At 32.3% G+C, this 22243-nt stretch overlaps 3 protein-coding genes across 4 annotated transcripts; 2 read left to right on the forward strand and 1 right to left on the reverse strand.

The window, feature by feature from the left end:
• Positions 1-84: 84 nt before the first annotated feature.
• LOC146531440 (carboxypeptidase B-like) lies at positions 85-5202 on the forward strand. The gene is made up of 8 exons (XM_085198186.1): positions 85-282; positions 1254-1483; positions 2074-2179; positions 2285-2496; positions 3217-3374; positions 3610-3729; positions 3934-4072; positions 4824-5202. Exons 1-8 carry the CDS (start codon positions 191-193, stop codon positions 4931-4933), a joined length of 1167 nt encoding a protein of 388 aa, XP_085054312.1. The 5' UTR covers positions 85-190; the 3' UTR covers positions 4934-5202.
• Positions 5203-5357: 155 nt separating this feature from the next.
• On the reverse strand, positions 5358-14298 carry LOC146531441 (thioredoxin domain-containing protein 11). The gene is made up of 12 exons (XM_085198006.1): positions 13859-14298; positions 13542-13752; positions 13168-13291; positions 12809-12915; positions 12291-12488; positions 11868-12074; positions 10809-11275; positions 9947-10247; positions 9261-9533; positions 8573-8763; positions 8123-8258; positions 5358-5775 (listed from the first exon to the last, which is right to left on the reverse strand). Exons 1-12 carry the CDS (start codon positions 14065-14067, stop codon positions 5473-5475), a joined length of 2727 nt encoding a protein of 908 aa, XP_085054132.1. The 5' UTR covers positions 14068-14298; the 3' UTR covers positions 5358-5472.
• An 838-nt stretch (positions 14299-15136) lies between these two features.
• On the forward strand, positions 15137-22228 carry LOC146531442 (nuclear distribution protein nudE homolog 1-like). Of its 2 annotated transcripts, none has more exons than XM_085198012.1 (7): positions 15137-15438; positions 15529-15682; positions 15810-15946; positions 16262-16398; positions 16841-16987; positions 17388-17470; positions 18629-19669. In XM_085198012.1, the coding sequence occupies exons 1-7, from the start codon at positions 15365-15367 to the stop codon at positions 19034-19036; spliced, it is 1140 nt and encodes a 379-aa protein (XP_085054138.1). In that variant the 5' UTR covers positions 15137-15364; the 3' UTR covers positions 19037-19669. The 2 variants fall into 2 exon arrangements, with proteins under 2 accessions (XP_085054138.1, XP_085054139.1); XM_085198013.1 differs by lacking the exon at positions 18629-19669 and adding an exon at positions 19678-22228 and having other exon boundaries at positions 15138-15438.
• The last annotated feature ends 15 nt before the right edge of the window (positions 22229-22243 follow it).

Below are 22243 nucleotides of genomic sequence, written 5' to 3' on the forward strand. Positions count from 1 at the left end.
ATGTTTTTTTACTTTTATAGCAAAAAGATCTTGAATAAACTTGTAATGTTACATTTAGTTTATTTTATTTTAGCAACACTTACAGCCAATTTCGTCAAACCAGAAAAACCGTCAATATTCTGTCTGAAATAGCATTTCGTTGTATAGGTATATTTCTGTACCTTTTTTATAATATTTGTAGATTTCAAATATGCTTTTACAATTAAAAATTTATGTAGTTGGTTTTATTTACTTTCTGAGTATTTTGTTTCTGATTCTGTTCCCACCGCGAAATTTTGAGCAGTGAGTATTTTTGTCTATTATTTTCCTTATTTTAAAAATATACTATACTTACAACCATGCCATGACACATGCCACACTTGCCATGACTAAAATTATGCACTGCAACTGTCCTCGCAAAGTACGAATCAGACTCGCCCACCGAGGCTTTAGGATGTGCCTGTCCTCGTCCACTGCAGTAAATAGGCCCCTCCAATGACACGTCACTGAGCTCGATCTTCAGCTCTTTGCATCCAGCTGTTGCTAGCCACATTGTACGAATGTCGTCACCCCATCTAGCTAGAAGACGTCTTACATTACGCTGGCCCAGACGTTGTCTCCACTCTAGAACGCGTTTCCAACGGTCATATATTTTACGACAAATGTGACCAGCCCACTGCCACTTCAGCATGCTCCAGCATGCAGCCTCTCTGTCGATTTACTTCATTTCGAATTCGATCCTTCAGAGATACTCCAAGTACTACTGTTGGACCAGTCGCACTGTCAATATCCACGTCTCGGCTCCCTATATCATAACTGGTAGGACGTACTCATTAAAGATTATTTTTGGTTATATGCTGCCTACCCAAGCTGTATTCTTCTGCAAGGCTCCATCTTGAAGTTGTTTCTACCGAACTGTACAGTTTGCCCAAAAAATTAACTTGAGTGTGTACTTACTTTGCGTTAATTCATAAAAGTTGCCAAACTTAATTTTGTGTCCAATTTAACGCCTTTAACGAAAATAGGAACCATTATAAGAACACTTTGTGGTTCGTCCGTCTGTCTGTCAAGAGCCTTTATATCAGGAAAGTTTGAAGATATCGAATTGAAATTCAAACCATATACTTAGGTCACTTGTCACTAAGGTCATTTGATCGTCTAAGCTCACTTGATCTCCTAAAAAAATGTATTTCTATATCAACTTCAAAAAACATATGGCCTATTAAAATAAAAAATATGTACCTATATGAAAATAATAAAACTTTGTTTTGTAGATCTGGAACCAAAATGAGAATGGTCCGAAGTACCGGCAGTAACGTCAAATACTCAAAATATATTGATTATGAAAATATGTTAAGCATAGTCCAACACATGGCCACCGAAAGCCCCGATATGGTACAAGTAGCGTATCTAACACCACAAACTGCTGGGAACAATAGCCTGATCGCTTTAGAACTACACAGCGACACACGTAGCAAGAAACCAGGAATACTTATAATCGGAAGTAATGTTTTAAATTTTTAAACTAAAATTAGGACTTTAGATTAATAAAAACCCATTTCTATAATGAAGGCGACCGTGCTTAATAATCAGTTGGTAAGGTCTATAGCCATTTGGTAACCCTAGAATTGTCTCTAGCAGATAAGTAGTGCTTACGAGTACTCTCTGTACCCTCTTCTCTCTTCATTCGGAGTCGCTTATAAACCGGTACAGCTCATAGCTCATTAACCTCACGTTCGTAAAAAAAGGCTAGAAATTTATTACCTACTTTTATACGTTAATAATGATTTGTTATCAGCTTCAAGATGTATATACGCCCGTACATAGCAGGGTACGCATAGAATACCTAGTGTTAAGACACTCCGTTCCCAACTTTTCCGCCAAATTGCATTGCGTGTTGAGTGGTGGAACTCAAGTTTTTACCTTGGTACCAGGAGAAATTAAACTATAAACAAATAATAATCCATTTCCCCGAATGGGGATCAAACGCACAACCGTCGCGTTACAGTAACACGCCCCCTACCTCTGTAAAGTAAAGTAAAGTACTTGTTATAAAAACGTAAATCTAAATATTTATGTTATAACCAACCATAGCACTAAATGGAATGACGTGGGGTGGACCTAATGCTGTTATTGAGTTGGCAGAAAAGCTTCTATATGATACGAATTACCAAACGCCTTTCTTTAACGACTACGATTGGTAAATATTTCTTAAAATTATTATTTTGTAAATGAACAAATTGTTATGTTTATTCATAAACGTAAAATATATATGTAATATATCTTATTTATAAACTTTTAACAGGTATCTAATACCCATAGCAAATCCAGACGGACTTCAGTTTACAAAGAAACTTCAACATTTCACATCAATAGATCCCACAGAATGGTCCAGAAACCTTACTGCCAGGGATCTAAAGACGAAACCAGGCGTGTGGCTTAAGAATATCGACAAGACAGAAGGTCAAATATGTTTCGGGACCAATATAAACCGAAACTTTGCGTACCACTGGCAAGGTATATAAAAATCTAAATCTCTTCACGCTGTATCCCGCACATATCAGGGTAGGCAGAGGGAACCTAGTGTTTAGACACTGCGTTCCCCACTTTCTGCCGAATTCTGGAGGCATTGTATGTTGAGTGGTAGAACTCAACGCCGCGCTTTGCCTCGACATCAGAGCCAAGAAATGAAAAAATAAATGTAAATAAATATTTCACTTCCTCAAGTGGGGATCGAATCCACGACCGTCGCATTACAGTCACACCCTTGTGCCGCTGCGCCACGACGCGACGGCCTCATTTCTGATAATATTTTTTTAAATATTAGATATTTCATATATTTTATTTTCATAATAGGTACCGGCTCCCTTTTAGCTGATTTAATTTATTTTTAATTATAGTTTATTTGGCGTAGGTACATAAATTTTGGTTTACTTTATCTTTCCTACGATAAATGTCAACGTGAACAAAAGACGCACATTATTATCTAATTTTATATATATCGTCTACGATTAAAATTATCTTCAATGTCAATAACTCGCATATTATCATCAATAATCTATTTCGGATAATGAAACTTAAAAGTTTTATTAAAAAGAATAAAAAAACAGCTTTACGCTCTATCCTGCACAGAACAAGATAGGCAGAGGGAACTTAGGGTTAAGAAATTCCGCTCCCTACTTTCCGAGGCATTGCTTGTTGAATTTTTATAATTACTTAACTATTATTTTATTACAGACGATGTCCGTAAATCACCAGATCGATGTTCGCAATTCTATCCAGGAGATAGGCCGTTTGATACAACGGAAGCTCAAGCAATACGAGCATATGTACATAAACTGGCCGATCTAGTGGATTTCGCAATACATTTACATTCAAGTTTTATATTAAAAAAAGTAATCAATGTTTATTAAACCTATTGACGTTTCTTAAGTACGTAGTGTACTCTTAGGTACCTGATGTTTTAGGTAGTAAAATTTTGGCAAGTAGGTAGTTATATAGGTATAGGCAAAAGTCATGTTTCACGCGACAGGTTGTGGGTTCGATTCTCCCTAGACTAAATGAAATATTTCTTATTTTCATTCCTTCATTTTCCTTGAAATCATATTTATTTATACATTGTTATATCAGGAATTTATATTGTATCCATGGCGATATACTTTACATCAGCGAAGCAACTATAGGACATTGCAAGAAATAGGGGAATATGCAGCAAGACAAGCACGACTTCCTGATGGTAGAGTATATGAGGTATGTATTTATCAATCAAATTCTAAGAAGCATTTCTCTGTAACTATATCCTCTAAAATAATATATGAAATAATAGACATACGTTTTAAAACAATGTAGAGACTCGTTATTTGAAATCAAACGACTAATACTTAAATATGTGGAACTGCAATCTATCAACATTAAAAAAAATTTTGGAAATCTAATATTAGTTACTTTTTCAAGGTACACCAAGCTAGCAGTGATGGAAGGGTCGCAGGATCTATAAGCGACTATCTCTCTGGTGTAGTTGGAACTGAACTGGTGTTCCTCGTTAAGCCCTACCATGATTTATTTCCCGATTACACAAATTCGTCTACATTAGGTAAAATAATTTAATGTATCATATTTTCCCTTAATTTTCGTTAGACAGTCACTTTCTCCGAGCCCAAGAAACGAAAAATTATAAGCTTTTTATTGTAATAAGTATAAACTTTTGAAAAAACTTGTAGATAAAATCTTATGCTCGCTAACAGAAAATTAACTTAACTAGAGGATTTTTTTTCGACGAAGGAAATTTCAACTTGGCTCCAAATTCTCCGTTCCCCACTTTTCGCCGAGTTTTTGAGACATAGTGTGTTGAGTGGCGGAGCTTTGTCGAGCTTTATCCTGCTACCAAAGCAAAAAATAAATAATTAATTTCCCCGAAGAGGACGAAGGAAAGGTCTTCCCCACAAACGTCCCGACACCCGATGTCAGAATTCTGTACGAATATCAGGATTGAAACTCAACGGCACGAGTTGCTAAAGTTGACAAAATTAAAATTGTGGCGTATGTACCTACTCATTTTGTATGAAATAAACTACTATTATAAGTTGGTAATAATTTTTTCTATGAATTACCTATAACAATTCCTGTTTCGGATTTTAGGAAGTAAAAATGTAAAAGCCATGCCTGAATGGTCGTATCTTTTGATTTTTAGCTTGTTATTAGCTTGTTTTATTTTGTTCCAAGGGAACGTAGACCTGAATATTTGAAATTATTACAGTTTGGAAGTGACATTTTTAGGGTTCCGTTTTTTCCTTTGAGGTACGGAACTTATAATTATTTATTTAACAATAAAACTTTCTTTACAGAATCCTACGTTCGTAAGTCCATATCGGTTATCCTAAGTTTGGTCCGAGGGTGGAGAAGTAGTACAAAGCTAAACACGCTTTCATTTTTTGGAAAAGACGTTGAATTTTAGATAATATTTCAATAAATTGTTTAAATTTTAAAAATATACTCGTCATAGATTTTTATTAAATATAGATAGAAATGAATGCAATAACTTACAATTTTAGGGTTTTTTTTCTATTAAACTGGGTAAAATAATTTAACAGAATTTTGAACGTGCATATTATATTTTTTTTATTATTAGGTAAAAGTCTCGATTATTAAATTATTAGCTGTCTTTTATATACTTTTAAATTATTAACAAAAATCACAGGAAGAGTTTTTAGTTAAGATCAAGAAATGCTTGAACAAAAATATAAATATAAAAAAGAAGTGTTGTTACTTCTTTCTGTTTATATTTTAATTAAGTGTCCATAAAAAAAAATACGCTTCACCTTTTAATTTTACTTTAAGCCTCCCTAGTAAAATGGAATATAAAAATAAAAAACATAAAATTTTTGGCAACTTTTTTATAACACTTTGGGTTCAAAAAATAAATAACGTATTTTAGATACATATAAAATGAGCAATACAATAAATAAATAATATACATACAAAATACAACTAATATCACCTCGCAGTTTCTGAGGGAATGGTACTTTTTCTTAATAACGATATATCAATGTCCCAATTCTTGGACATATCATCTAAGGATTGCAGTAACCGCATCTGTTTCTCATTGTTTTCTTTGAGATCACTTGTATGGATGAGGTGGAGATGCAGAGACACTTCGTGTAAATGCTGCAGTCTTTGGTACAGTGATACCCTGAGGATCTCATTGCTGTACTCGCGCCAGTACTTTAAATTTCTACCGATGACCGTGGCCACGTGATCTTTTACGTCTTTCAAACAAGCTTTCTTCTGGATAATTGACTGTAAATAAAGAAGAGATTATGTTTACAAATTTGCTTAATACTTTTTAATAAATAAGCCACATTATTAGCCCATTGCACGATGGGAAGGAGGACTTAGCGCTATTTATCTAACCATTCCAGAGCATCTTCTATGTAGAAAAAAGTAGAGTGTTGAAAAAAATAGTGTTGAAGGTACAATTATCGAGATTACGCAAGACTGTTTCAGAATGTTATGTTTTATTTTTATTAACATTTATATTCACATGTTTATTTCAAAGAAACCACGAATAGATATTATTCCCGTTTTTTATGTGATTACGATGCTTCTCTAAAAAGAACCATGGACACAAGTGTATAAGAGACGGGTGCTTTGTGCCCACCCCAAAATAGTATTGTGCTCACCCCAGAAAAAAATACCCTGAAAATTAAAAAAAAAAACCTTTACGAGAACATGATTTCTTCAAAGCCAAAGTCTAGACCTTCACTGGTAAATATCTCTAGACCCTGAAAAGGACACGAGTACTTTTAATCACAAATTTGTACTTCGTATTTAACCCTAAGTAAGGAATTAGATAATTACATTGGTTTTGTTAATAGGAAAATACCAGTAAACAACATTTGTACAAGGGCAAGACGCATTACCACATATACTTAACCTTACAGATGTCAATATGCACGATACAAAACCAACTCGTACTGTATTTAGTGTTTTTTTTATCGTCATTTGGTGATGGACAAAATATTTGATTGATATTCATTCTATTTGTATAGCAGAATTTTGTTCAATTTTCATTTTAAAGAATTGAAAAAACATTACATTGCATTGAATTTAATCAAAGCTACAAATGGAATTTATACAAATAATAAATGTTGTGACCTTAATTTAAATGGACAAAACAATTGAGTAAATATCTGTTTTGCCAAGTTGGTACCTCATAAAGGAGAGTTATTTTTGAAAAATTGAAACCTTCGTGGTGCAGTGGCTAAAGCGTGCGATCGTAAACATAACGGTTATGATTTCGATTCCCACTCGGGTGAATAAATAATTAAATATATTAATTTCTCCGTTCTGGTAACAAGGCAAAGCGCGGCGTTGCGTTCCGTAAAACAACACACAATACCTAAAAAATTCGAAAGCGGTAAACGTAGTCGTAACACCAGGTTCCCTATCTACCCTACCCCATGTACGGGATACAGCGTGAAGGTAGGTAGAATAAAAAGTTTAGCATTATAAGAACATAGATTTAAATGTGCTGACAGTAAAAGTTATAACAGCCATATAGACAAATCGACATTGCGGAATAAGAGCATATAAATTATTTAGATTTTCGAAAGAGCACGCATGGGCGTTATTTAAAAAAAACGGATTTAAAGTTGATTGCTACATTTTATTTCTATATAATATCTAAATTAATTATAAAATTGTTTAAATTTTAGAAACATGATTGGCCTTTCTTTATCACTCAAGGATTATTGTTTGCGTGACGTGCGTCCTTATCTCACTATATCTAGAATTTATAATGATGGTAGGAGTATGTATTATGTGGTATAATAATGGCATAATGCAACTTAGCAAGTATGTATTGCGTAGGTGATATTAAAACAAAAGTTTATTTACTGCAATAAACTTTAATAGGCCATTAGTAAACAGCGGCTGTCGTTTGAATCAAGTATATTATAAATATACCTGCGCACTTCGAATACTCGAATGGTGATAATGTAAATTGTATTCATTACTTATATACCTACATATAATATTCTGATTTTTAAATATAAAGATTATTGTTTCTTTGATAGATACAATGTTACGTATTTTTAATTTCAATTTATATTGATAATATTCAATTAATATAGATAATATTTAAGAAAATGTATTAAGCTATCTGGCTGATATAAAGAATCTCATATCTTATCGCCCACCTTCGACTTCCTTACCCTGACATGCCTAAACGATATCGCGTCGTGGATTCGAATTAATTGTTTATATCACTTAAATGAAAAACATTTTTTTAAATATTATAAAGTCTATAGTAATTTTCTATTCAAAAGACTGTAAATATGAAAATATGTAATAATTTAATACAATACAGACCTCCTAAATAGAAAGCAATCGAAGTGTATAAGCAATCGTAAAGTATGTAAATAAAAAAATAGCCTCACGTGGTACCCCACGTACATTACAGTAGCCAAAAGAAGGACCAATATTCGGAACATTGCACGTTGAGTGGCAAAAGTCAACGCCGACAGTTTTTGATAAATTTGAGCGTATTTAAAAACAATTTAAAAACGATAGATATGAAATATTTATTTTATAAATAGCGTATTCGCGATCGCGTTACATCCTGTATAAATATAAGTGTGTATACCTGTGGCAGCGCACAGAGGCATAGGCGCGCCCGCAGGTGTCGCGGCGCTCCCAGCGAGCGCAGCGCCAGCGCCGCCACGCCGCTCGCCGACACGCGCTCGCGCTGCGGGTACGCGCGGCTGTCCACCGACCCGCTACTGTTATACAAATAAAAAATATACATACAATAAATATTATACATATTACATATAATAAGTATGTTAATTGTTAATTAAAATTAAATCATCTTCACGCTGTATCCCGCACACAACAGGGTAGGCTCCATTCCCCACTTTCCGCCTAATTTTCAGAACATAGCGCATTTCTCCCACATTTCTCACACATGCATGCCTTATTTCCGTACCCCGGCGGGGTAGTTGTGCGCGGTGTACTGCCTGGGCAGGTTGTGCCGCAGCGCATCGAGGCGGGCGGTGTGCGCGCACCACCACCCCGCTCCCTATGTCACACTCACCCGTCCCCCACGAACACGAGCACGGCGGGGTAGCTGTGCGCTGTGTACTGCCAGGGCAGGTCGTGCCGCAAAGCGTCGAGGCGGGCGGCACGCGCTCGCACCCCGCACGTCTGCAGCGCGCGCGCCCCCTCCGCCAACGCGCGCGACGTGTGCGCGGGGCACGCGCCACCGCATATTACTACTATTGATACCTAGAAATAATGTCGTAATATTGTCATTTTGATCTGCGTGAATTTTACAAGAGACATCGAAAACATTATGGTATTTTTACGAAGATTACTTATTTAAAATATGATATTTATACAGGACACAACTCGATAGATGGGTAATTGGTGGTTTATGCATAGGGGGCTTCAGTACCTATCCATTTCATCCTCATATAAGTTCAATAATTTTCAATGGCTCAGCAGATATTTGGGCATTTGTGATTTTTAGGAAAAAATAGGATTCTTGAAGAAAATTATCACGCAGATGGCATTAGCTAGTTTGCGAATTAGGATATTGATTTGTAACTTCACTTCTTTTTTTACTTATTTAAATTAATATTAAAATTATATACCTCATTAATGTAAAAAGTCGATATATTTTTGAAGCGTAAATCAATATTCGGAGTGTTCTCCATATAAATTTTATAATATAGGGATTATATTTTGTAGTAAAATATAAATAAAATAATCATAAAACTTACAGTTCCAGGGGCTCTGACAAACTTTTTAAAAGTATATGTAGTGAGGTCTGTAATATACACACTCTCGTATACATTTTGTTTATTCTTAGACACATATTTATCGTCGGCATGAGTCACACTCTCGCTGGTGTTCGTCGTGTTGAAGTGATGTGTATGAGTTGCTAGTACACGCGACCGTAACGCCCTCTTTAGAGCCTTGCGAGTAAAATTGTGTATAAAATCCCGGACTGTCTTAGCACTATACTCTTCTGACATCACATATTGGCTTTCATGCTGAAAATTTAAAAACTTCTTTAAAAGCATCACGCTCTATCCCGCACACAGCAGGGTAGGTCTCTACCTACCCTGCTGAACTAAACATTGAGTTGCCTCTGCAACTCAATGTTTAGACACTCCGTTCCCCACTTTTCGCCGAATTCTGGGGGCATTGCGTATTACATGGCGGAACTCAACGCCGCCCTTCGTCTCGACACCGACGATCGACGACACTGACGATCGACGACACCAGAGCGAAGAAATGGAAATATAAACGTAAATAAATATTTCACTTCCTCGAGTGGGGATCGAACCGACAACCAATGTGCCTCCGCGCCACAGCTGGCCGCAAATTGAGAATTATTTTGATTTATAACATTATTCAACAAACAATTCTTATTCTGTAGTTAAATTAAATATTTTTAACCTACCTTACTATCTAAAATGACGACAGCCGTCTTATCTTTCTTATTTTTTATATCAACACCAAGAGCTTCAGCGAAGTGATAATTCCTTATACTATCTACTGCCAACATATGTAAAGAATAATTTGTCCTACAAGACAGGCCATGTACATGTGTTATATTCCCTTCCCTAACCTTAGCGGGGGAAACTGGTGGATTTATTTTATTAGCAAATTGTATTAATCTACAGAAATGCTTCACATTGTCTTGTACGAGATTCTCAGCGGATAAAGGATCGTCTTCGTATGGAAGCATTGTTGATTCTATTCTGAAATGAAACCATTTTTCATTAATCAAACTTATTGTGATCTATTCTTTTTCTTGTTCACATTTTTATTTGTTTTTTTATTTATACTTTATTGTACACCACAAGCATAAGAAAACAAAGTTACAAACTACATTTAGTACTTATTATTATTAGTATTTTTCTAGATGTGGTAACATTGAATGCAGCATTAAGTTCACTCACTTAACCTGCTTTATTATTTTTAGACTTCACGCTGTATCCCGTTTATAGCAGGATAGGCAGAAAGAATAGTGTTAAAACCGAGAGTGTTCAATTCGAGATATTTAATCTCTAGTGGCTGAACTCAACGTCGTATTTTGTCATCTTACCAGAGCGCAGAAATTATCGTGACGGTTGTGGGTTCCAATCAAACGTACAACTGTCATGTTTATAGTAGAACGCTGTGCCGCTACACAACTACGGCTCATAACACACATTGTTTTATTAAAAAACAAAATAATAATAACAAAAATTAAACATATATTAGATCTTGAGCCTTTACAATAACCGTAAAAAAATAAAGAAGTAATATAAGGGACTTACTCTTGGTTTTCTGTTTCGAATTCACTATTTAAATGTTCTTCAAATGACTGACATTTTTCGTAGTTTTCATAAAAACTTTTCTCAGCTGGCAATGATTTGGAAACACTGCTACCGCATTGTTGTAGAAAGTTTAACGTCGACCACAATGCAGAATTTTCATTAGTACTTTCAATCAACTTTGAAATGGCTAAACCTTGCTTCAAGAAAAAATCAAGCACACTGCTCTTTTGATTCTTTTGCGTTATATTATTCCATGGATACTTATTATTATGTGACACAACTTCTCGTTTATAATTTAAATTCAATTTCTTATTAGGCTTTTTAAACTTGTACTCTTGACAAAATTTTAAATAGTTTTTTTGCTGGTATAGTAACCTTTGTACTTGTTGTAGTTTTGTCAGTTCGGTAGTCCATTGACTACTTTCGTTGTTCTTACAATTGTAATACTCCATCGCTATTTCACGCAACTGGAAGTGTATATATATAGGTCAGATAAAGCATAATTATACATTAGGTCAAATTAGGTTTTTTTTAAGTTCACGCTGTATATGGTGTATATTAGGTAGACATCACATTTTCGAAGCATGCCTGCTGCGAGGCGGAAGCCAACGCCGCGTTAGTTTTATTAACAGATCGAGAAAATGAAAATTATTCTTATACTCAAGGGATTCAAACCCAATATTGTTGTTTACAGTCAGATGCTATACCACTTGGCGCCACAACAGCCAGTACCTAAATTTTTTTAAAAACGAAAACCCCCTTATGGTGAATAAATAAATGTTGATTATATTTCTTGATATGAATATAATATTACTTTAAAATATAAGAATCTATCTCAAATCTAAAAAACTTTTGAAAAGAAAAAAAAATTGAAAACCATATTTTTAAGATAACTTTTTCATTCATAGGATTTGCAAAATAAAAAAATTGTAAATGGCGCAAAGTTAAAGTGGTATATGGTCTAATCCTGCTATATAAATTTTTGCTGTACAAAGATTTTAGTATTTCTATTTCTTAACACAAATATTTTTTTAAGAAAAACATCTTTTATATACATACCAAAGCATATGACGGCAACTGTTCATACAGAGGATTGAGAGGTGTGAAAAGTATAAATATAGGGTTGCCATCTGCATATCTTTCAAAATTGTATGATTTTTGCCACATTGGTATAATTCTTGCCACCGGTTGAACAAAGTTTTGCAGAAGCCAGTGCATTAAGTGTGTTTCATTCCACCCGTAGTTACTTTCATTTGGAATGTACTCCTGGAAAGTAAAGAACTATAAATTAGAAAGTTGAGGGTATTGTGGTGCAAGGACACAAACAAGGGTGTCAGTTATATCTCATAAACGATATATCAGATAATCGTGATAATTCAATTTTATATAAATGCAAACCAATGAAATATAAATGCATTAATAATTTTAAAAAAAGCACCAACATTTATGAATAAAATCTCAATTTTTTTTTTTTCAAATTACCTTTGTATCATTCCACAGCATAAGTCTAGCAGTTGGCACACTGTCAACTCCCAGATCTCTCGCCAAGTCCATAGAAGTGACTGTTGCAAAACATATTTCACCAATTGTGTCAAATTCACGAGACTTTAACGCAACATTGTACCATATATTATAGTACTGTGATGTTTCAATTAAAGGTGTAAAACCTACAGCTACAGCCTGTCAAAAATAATATGAAAAATTTTAAGCTTCTTACTGTCATCCTGCACATATCAGTGTAGGCAGTGGGGATTTAGTTTAAGACATTGTTTCCCATGTCCTAACCATTTTTTGTGACATTGCATACTGAGAGAGGGAACTAACGTACTTTGTCTTGTTACTAGAGTAAAAAAAATTAAATAATGCATTCCCTTGAGTAAGAATTGATCCTGTGTGCATAAGGTGCAGCAGCAGTATTATTTATAAAATTTACTTAAACAATAAATTAGTCTATTCTTAGTAAAAAATTTAATAACAAATTATTGTTCTATTCTACTTACATCACAGATAGACAATAAATTAACTAGATCTTCTGTATTAGATACTTTTTCTAGTGGTTTCATTACCAATTCTAAAAAATTAACCATACTCTCAGCATTTCTTGGCCCTGTAAAAATAAGCTATGTTACAAATATCAGTAAGTGTAAAAATAAAATTATTTATATATAAATATGTAAAGGAAAATTTTTGTACACCTCTACGAAAATTGTGCAGACAGATAAGTATAATAATAAAACAAACATAGCACATTGTACCATATGTTTGACAACACATATTTTTGTTTAAAGTGACATACACATTGTTCAAGGTAATGAGTCAATTGGTTCTCTAGATTTTATCTTGTTTTAATCAGTCTCACCTTTGTACAGTACACCCCTAGAAGTTACAGTATATACCATAAGTATAGGCCATAAGGGTATTTTATTATGTTGCAATCTACACTCACTACCAGGATTCCAACAGTTAATAGCAGAAAAATGTACCTTAAATATAAAAATATACATTTTAGCTGTAGGTTAAGTTTCACACATAGGGAACAAAATTAGCTTCAAATTAGCTTCAAATAGCTAATTAGCTCAAGCTAAATCCTGCATATAGCAGGGTAGGCAGAAGAACCAGAGTAAGATACTCCGTTTTCCACCATAAATGTATGAATTGCTAATTAGAGACTAGCATAATTTGCCTTGATAAAATACAATTCCATTAAGAGAAATAGATAACTATTGAACTTACTCTGTCTTGTAAAATATTAGCAGCCTTTTCAAATTCCTTTCTAACATATTGTGACTCTGCATCCCAAGGTGCATAGTACATTACAAATGATATATCCTCTGTATTTATAGCCGCTAGGGCACTACTTAACTGGCCTCTATACCAATCAGTTACAACTGAGTCTGAGAAAAAGAATCTTACAGCTTGAGGAACTTTTGATATTTTTGTGGGCCTGCAATACAAATATGGTAAATTTAAAATTTAAGAGTTAAATTTCTTATATCACTGTGAGAAACTTATTAAGCTTATGTTATTATAAGATTTATTAAATAACTCACGCATTGTGTAAAGCTCCATATGTGGTCAGAGCTAGAGCAATGCAAAACACTAATTCTTTTATTAGCATATTGAGGGTTAACTCTTTGTTATTGTTTTGTTTAGGCTGTTGGGTATCTTCAATAGAGTTCTGCTCATTGCTAGAAAGGCTTGATTGTTCTTTTAATGACGTGACCTGCGAAATATCTTCAGAGTCCGCCGTTGGAAACATTACACGTCATTCATAAACAATAAAATCTACCAAAATTCGTTTACGTGTTATTTTGCATGACTCCAATAAACTTAACTTATGACCACCTAAGAAATTATTGGTAGTTATCTGATAATTCATAATAAGTAGCATCTAAAACATTATAAGTTTGTTATTTCTTAACTTTTCAAATCATTAAAATCATAATTAAACATGAACAATCAATGTCAATATCGTCATATGACTTTGACAATTGACATTACTTGTTCATGATTCATTAATCATAATCCACAAAGTAAAGTCAGATTATAAAAGCTAACTACCGTACAGGATCGTACCTACTCCATTAATTAAATTTAAATAAAAAGTTTTTTGCTTTCCTACCAGAATCTTTTTGTTACTTGTTTTGTACCTGCTAAAATACCTACATTTTATAAAATTGTAGGTATTGAAAGCTTATTAATAGTGCTACTAATACGGTTTCATCATTTGCCAGTTACATAGATACTTATCTGATGTTTACTATTGAGGTCAATCGTGGCGCAGGAGCACAAGGGTGTGACTGTAAACCTGACAACCACCACTCAAGGAAATTAAATATTAAATATTTTCATTTCTTTGCAGTGATGTCCGGACAAAACGCGCCTCTGGGTGGATTGGAGACTACTAACACTAGGTTCCCTTTACCTACCCTGTGATGTGCGGGATAGTTGACCGCTTTTAGGTTTCCGTATGTCAAAAGAGTCATCATTATTCTAAGAATATGCTTAACATGAAAGTAACAAATTTCAGTATGATTACAGAACAAAATGTCTATAATTTTTTATAGCAGTAGATATTGATAGATTACATTTTGGTAAATTTTATCTTGAGACTCTTGAGAGTTAATTTATGCTTGGTAAAAGTAGAAGCGATAGGTATGCAGTGAAATCTCTACACAATTTACTAAAAGTTTTTAGCCTCTCTAAAATTATTACTCGTTCATTTCAAGAATATTATCTATAAATATTTTTTTGCGTAACATCCGAAAACATTTACTTATTATCTATATTGCGACTAGCATTTGACAAATGATTTACCGTTTAAATGTTTTATCTGTATATGGTTATTTGCCTTGTTTTGAAGGACTGTCCTTAGGAAGTTGTGTCATATTTTGCGTTTCAATTTATAATGGCTGATTTGTAAAAATACAACAAAAGAGGCAATCTATTATTATTTCAAAATAACGTTATAAAATACCACATGTTCCAAATCAAATGTGTTATTTCCTTTTCTGAAAAAGTGTGACAAACAAGCCAGTTAATCATATATCCAAAACATGGATTCTACAAAACAGTTTGATACAGATTCAATGGAGTATTGGAAAGATCAAGCAAAACATTACGAACAAAAGTATAAATATTTATATTTACGTAAATATTTGTAAATATCTTTCAACAATTCTTTTGAGGCTTATTCTCATTATTGATTTTGTGTTAATAGGGCAAGGGACATACAGCAAGAATTAGATGAGTATACGGAGAACTCGGCTCAACTCGAAAAAGAACTAGAAGCATCCTTAGAGCAAGTTGAAAAACAAAATAGAGACTTGGAACATCAGAACCAACGTCTTAAAAACGACATTGACACACTCAAGGTACTATCCTTTTTAAATTAAAGTGTCAAGACTTTAAATAGCATAATTAATGATGTCATTTGTTTAATTTTTATACTATACGTCATATATACAAATTTAAAAAACTCATTCTTTTAAATTCTTTCAGACTAAGTTAGAAAGGAGTCAATATGAAACTAATGCCCTAGAAAATGAATTACAAGCACTTAAAATAGAAAAAGAAAAACATGCAATATATGTTAGAGAATTAGAACAAAAAAATGATGATTTAGAACGAGGACAGAGGTAACATGATGCTTTTATTTTCTAACATTTTCACTGATCTTTATGTAAAATATTTATTTTTCCTTCACTCTGTAAGGCACAAGAAACCCATTGTTTGGATGCTCAACTCACAAATTTCTGCCCAATTTCAATTTGTCTTGTTACCAGAGCAAGGAAATAAAAATGATCTTCCCTCAATAGAGAATTATGTCATGTCAGACATTGTGCCTCTGTGCCCTGTTAACCTCAAAAGTTATGTATAAGATTTTGTATGCAGCCGAAGGTTAACTATGCTTGTGTATATTTGTAACTTAAAATTTGTGTTTTTTGTAATAGAATCATATCAGAGTCAGTGTCATGCATTGAGTCCTTATTAAATCAAGCATATGAACGTAATGCAGTTTTAGAAAGTGAGGTTGATGAAATGGAAAATTTGAGGATAAAATTACAAAGAGCTACTGATGAGGCCAGAGGTATGTGTACATATACAGTTGTAAGCATTTGCTTTTATGGGAACAGCATTTAGGGTAAAATATTTCAAACCCATACGTAATGAAATTAATTGAAATACCTGAACAGTTTTAACTATAAACAAGTAAAATTTTTGAGGCATTGTATGTTGTGTGGTAGAACTCAATGCAGTGCTTTACATTGAAACTAGATTCAATAAATGTAAATATTATATTTTTAAATTTCTTTGAGTGGAGACAAACCTACAACCTGTTGCATTTACAGTCACACCTATTTCATGGGTGGCAGTTATCACTTACCATTGGGTGACTTGTATGTTTATATTCTCTTGTCTATTCTATAAAAAAAAGCATTTGTATACTGATGATTGTACATCATACATACTATGTGAAAAATATATATATGGTGCAAGTGAGGGCAAACTATTTCTTATGCTTATTCTAGATCTGAAACAAGAATTAAAAGTAATTGAAAAGGTTCCCATATTGAAGAAAGAAGATGGCGGTAGAAATGAAAGTTTATGTAATGGTCACTCGGCACGAACACAGGTTGAAATTGAAACACAAACATCTCTAGCAACACCTTCAAGACGTAAGTAAAAGTGAAACATATATTACAGAATTTCTTTTCATATATTAATACTTAGTTAGCAATAAATTAAAATATTTTTTTTTTTTTATTCTTGTTAATTAAAATCATAATATTGTATGTAATGAAAATTATTATAATAATTATCACAGTGAGTCATAAAAAGTTATGTTTAGGTACATAATTAATGTTTTACAATACACCTGTATTGCACCTGTATACACAATGCCTCCAGACTTCCTTCGCAAACTAGAGAATGGAGTGTCTTAACACTAAGTTCCCTCTGCCTGCCCTGCTGTGTGCGAATACAGTGTGATTTCATTTTTAATCATGTACTATAATGTTTCAAAAGAACCTCCTCTTTTATTTGAAAGTCGGTTAACAATACAAAATCGTCTTACAGGTGAAGTTAATGGTAACGCTATGACCCCATCATCACGTGTAACGGCCATAAATATAGTAGGGGACCTTCTTAGGAGAGTGGGGGTGAGTTACATACATATTATTTCAATATTATTAAAATTAATTATTATCACGGTGGTTGTTATAGCAATAGCTAGATTAGGAACAAATTGTACAGCCTTTGCACTTGATTAATAATTGATGACATGATATACTTATTCTTTTAGAGATATAATTATATATTACTTATACTAGTTATAAATTTATTGTTAGTTTTATAAATTTAGAAAATACTATAAGTAAAAAACTAAACAAATCTATGACAAGAAAAAATATCTTTTGATAATATAGAAAATACTAATTAAAGATATCATACAAAGTCTAATTTTTGCCTGTTTATTTTCCTTTATTTGATTATTTATGTCGATAAATACAAAAATTAAGTACACTTTCAACTTCATATATTTATCATTGTTAAGACGGTGTATTATTATATATTTATGTTTATTATATGAATTTAATGACACTTATTTAGTTTTTATTAATTAAACACTAGATCAATGTAAATTATATTTTTATTTATGTACATACATTAATGTATAATATATAAAATATATTAACAAATCAGTGAAATTTGATTTCTTTATAACAATGTGGTTTTTAATTTGCTTACAGAGTGACTAAATTTAATTATTAATTCTGGAGCTATAAAAATCAATTTACATTTGGAAAATGACATTTGTTTAAAGCTTAAAGAAATTATAGTTCTGTATGTGGAAAAATTAGCGAAAACAAAAGTATAGTAGAGTATTACAAGTTGCTTATAGTGTAAAAGTGCTAAATCGTTTTTTTGTTTATCCGCTTATGTGCATTTTTATACCATTCAAAAATATAAAACAACTTTTGTTTATTACATACATACTATAGAAATACATACATATATTTATTTGTTAATATTCATTAACAAGAAATTTAGTCTTATGTCATAATAAAAAAAATAAAAATCAGTAATGTTTATGTAAAAGTTACACCCGCAATATATTTCCGTAAACTATTAGTTCAAGCAAGTATTAAAATATTTATGCAATATAATGCTACTTTCATATAATTATGTATATTAATGTTTTAATTTACATTTTTTACCATTTGCTCAAGTAATGTTAGAGTAATGCATGGTTGTTTAGTTTTGCATGCCTGATATGTGTATATTTAGTAGTGTGCACGTTGTTTTATTGCTTACAGCTTGAAAGATTTCTTTGCCGTGAATGTGGTAAGGTCAAATGCTCGTGTGACCTGCGAGTCAATGACGACGGTCAGTCAGTCAGTCGGTCACTTGATTTAGATGACGAAAATATTGAGGATATTAAAAATAAAGAAGCTAGTGACCCCATAGAGTACCGCAAACCAGAGTTTACTCGACAATACTCGAGATCTGAACAACCAAATAGTTTTACAACCAATTGTTTACCGCTTTCGGTGCCAAAATCTGATCAGCCTTTCCAAAGGTCCATTCAAAACGAAAACGGCAAACTGAGAAGGTCATTCATCGTGAGGTCGAGGGAGGGTCTCGAGAACTTCCTGAACTTAAGTTCCGCGCGGAAGGTGCAGGAACAAGAAAAAGGAAAACAAATGTTACGACAACAGTTTTAGTTTGAATATCTGGAATGTTCTTTATATGGTTTTATTTTATATTTCTAGGGGTTGCTCCACATTTTTTAAATATTACTAGTTTTTTTAGCGATACGATTACTACAAATGAAATTAAAATATTTTTTGTTTTTCCTATACAGACGTCTTTGGCGTCACCTGTAAGTACATTTTATTATAATGGATTAGACTTACTAAATCTTTTTGGCATGCATTTTTGTTGGCGGGGCATTGTTAAACATGCACTGTGCATGCTATAATTATATAATAAACTTTTTTTAAAATGACTTTAAAAATAGCTAAAATATCTGAAATATTTTTTGAAACCCAGAACGTGAAGCAATCCCTATTGAAAAATAAATTATTAGATTGTAGTGTCCGTCCGTTTTGATTATTATAGGTATTTTTGTATCGTAGTATTCATTAGATTTGTTTTATAATATAGTTTAATACAAATTAGCCAAATTGTTATAAATAGTATATATGTGTATAAGTAAAGTAGATTACGTTTTATAATTTTTAAATTACCATAGGTATTGTATATATAATTTGTACGCTTTGTCGAGGTGGAGGTTTCTTCACGCACATATCAGTATAACATACTAATATTAACATCATTTCATATTCGTTTTTCTTCATTGTAGGCTTTGGAATCAAAGTTAGCGTGTCGTGGTACGGTTAGACCTAAGGAACACTCGCCGAACCCGACCGACGTGAATAAGGACTACAGGTGTGTACTCAAGAACTAAACGACTACACTCTTATACTTCAACGCAATATTACAACAATTCGCTTCACTCATGTACTCACTGTTTCTCCATCTAAGTACTGTGATCTGAATCACATCCTAATATTACTAATATCTGTGATGATAACAAAATATTATAGAAATTTATGTAAAGGTGTTATATTTTTGGCCTACCCACCGTGATGGAGGCGAAGACACAGCTAGGGTTGCCAACTGTATTGTATAGATATAGTACTGTACCATTTTGCTGCAAAAATACTGTGTAGTGAATATATTAAAACAGCATATTTTTAACAGCCTGCAAGATCCTAGCAAATTTATGTAAAATAATTTAATTCTTGTAAAATGAACTTATATTTTTAAATTTGAATATGATAAAGCATGTACATGCATTTCAAATTCAGTTAAAATAATATAGCTTTCATAAAAATAAATAAGTTTTAAATATATTTATATTAATTTACTATGTTATACTTAAATTATGCTATATTTATTTTCAGTGTATTATGTTTTTTTTTATTGCAATAAATTTACAAATCTTATAAAGGTTGGCAACCCTAAATACAGCGGCCATGCCCTGCCTCTTGCACTGCGTTTCTTCTAACATCTCGAATTTATATTACATTCGGCTTCTTAAGTCAATGTTAAATGTCCTCCGGTTATAAAAGAAATACTAGATTGTATGATATTTAGAAACTCAAATAATAAAAATGAAATGTTTTCTAAAATGAAGTCTATTCTATAGATTCTATATATTTTAAATATTAAAAGAAAAACATAATAAAAAATATAAATATATTAAATATAACATTTCTCTTATATAATTTCTGTATATAACCGGAAAAAATGTCAATATTCATTTGTGACGTCATTGGCTAAATAAGTGTGGCAATAGTGCTAATATCCACATTAGTCTGATTGTGCAAACAATTTTCGATGTAGGTATCGCAGATTTATTAAAATCTACCTATTTGTATTTATATAGATATGGTAAATATATATTTTTGAATGTTATTTTTGTATTTTGTATATATTCTAAACGAAAAAAATAAAAAATAGAATCGTCGATATAAAAGAACCAATTTTTTTTTACTTTTTAACATTGGTAGCACTTTATAAAGTATTTATTCTTATGTACCTACGTAATATATTGGTAACACGTTTTTTTAATTAATATTATCTTTTATCAATTTTTTTTATTTTACTAATACTCAAATGGTGTCTTAATTTCGAAAATTTGAAGTTATACGTAACAATTATTTAGTTAATTCTAAAGTAGTCTTGATGTAGCTGCTGTGTGACTAATTTAGTCTTGTATTTTTGATTTGAATGTTATACTGACCAGAATGTGGTATGCAAGATTTTGTTTTCGAGTTTGGCCTTATTATAATTATTGCAATACCTAGACCTAGATATATGTTTCATCTTTACATTCCTGTGTATAATATTCAAATTTCATTTTTATAATGTAACGGACGATGAAATCAATTTTTATTAGTTGAATATTTTGTAATTTATTATTTTGATTAACTTTAGCTGTTTATAAAAGTTAAGAAAATTCAAGAAATATTAATGTAAAATTACCTATACTAAAATTCTTGCCTAATCCAACATCTCTATCGATGATTTAATTGTTGTGTAGTAATAATTATTATGTAGTAATATTTTTGTACTTTTCAATGTTTGTAATAAGTGAAACCCAAAATTCATAGCGATATTAATATTGTTAAATTTATTCTAAATATTATATCGTCACATAGAGTTATGGTAAAAATTTAAAATTTTCTAAATATTTTATATCAAACATAGATGTTTGAAGTACATAGAAATAGAACCAATGTAAAATTAGATTTAACGCTATTGAAGTTAAACCTTGTCCTATGTTTTTTATTTTTTAATAATTTATGAGTAAATTAAAATTAAATTTTAATATACCTATAAAATTTTGACTTCTTTGTCCAGATGTCACTTGTTGCTATAGTAATCTGTATGGTGACGTACATGATATGTGTCCATGTAAATCCATTATATCGAAAATTGTTTGAGTGAATAACTCTCTGCCTTCATAATTGTACATAATTAGTAAGTTAATTTTAATTAGAGGCCGTCGTGGCACTGTGGTACAGCGTTTGACTGTAAACGAGACGGTTGCGGGTCGAACCCCGCAAAATTTATTCCTCTGAAGGAATGAATTATTATCATCGTCTCTCTGGTACAGTAATATGCAATGTCTCGAAAATTAGGTGGCCATTGGGAAACGGAGTGTCTTAACATTAGGTTCCCTCTGCCTACCCTGTATGCAGGATAGAACGTGAAGCCAAAAAAAATTAATTAAATTGCCCAGTTTGCTGCAAACAGTCTAAGTAACTAAGCATTTATATGTTCACATGTGTGGTGACCAGACGATTTTTATTTTTATGCGCAATTAATAAATAAGTCGAGGCAAATTTGTTTTATTTATT

Source organism: Heliconius melpomene, chromosome 15 (assembly GCF_056956725.1).
Source record: "Heliconius melpomene rosina isolate 202511_hmr_F chromosome 15, ASM5695672v1, whole genome shotgun sequence".
Classification (NCBI taxonomy): domain Eukaryota; kingdom Metazoa; phylum Arthropoda; class Insecta; order Lepidoptera; family Nymphalidae; genus Heliconius; species Heliconius melpomene.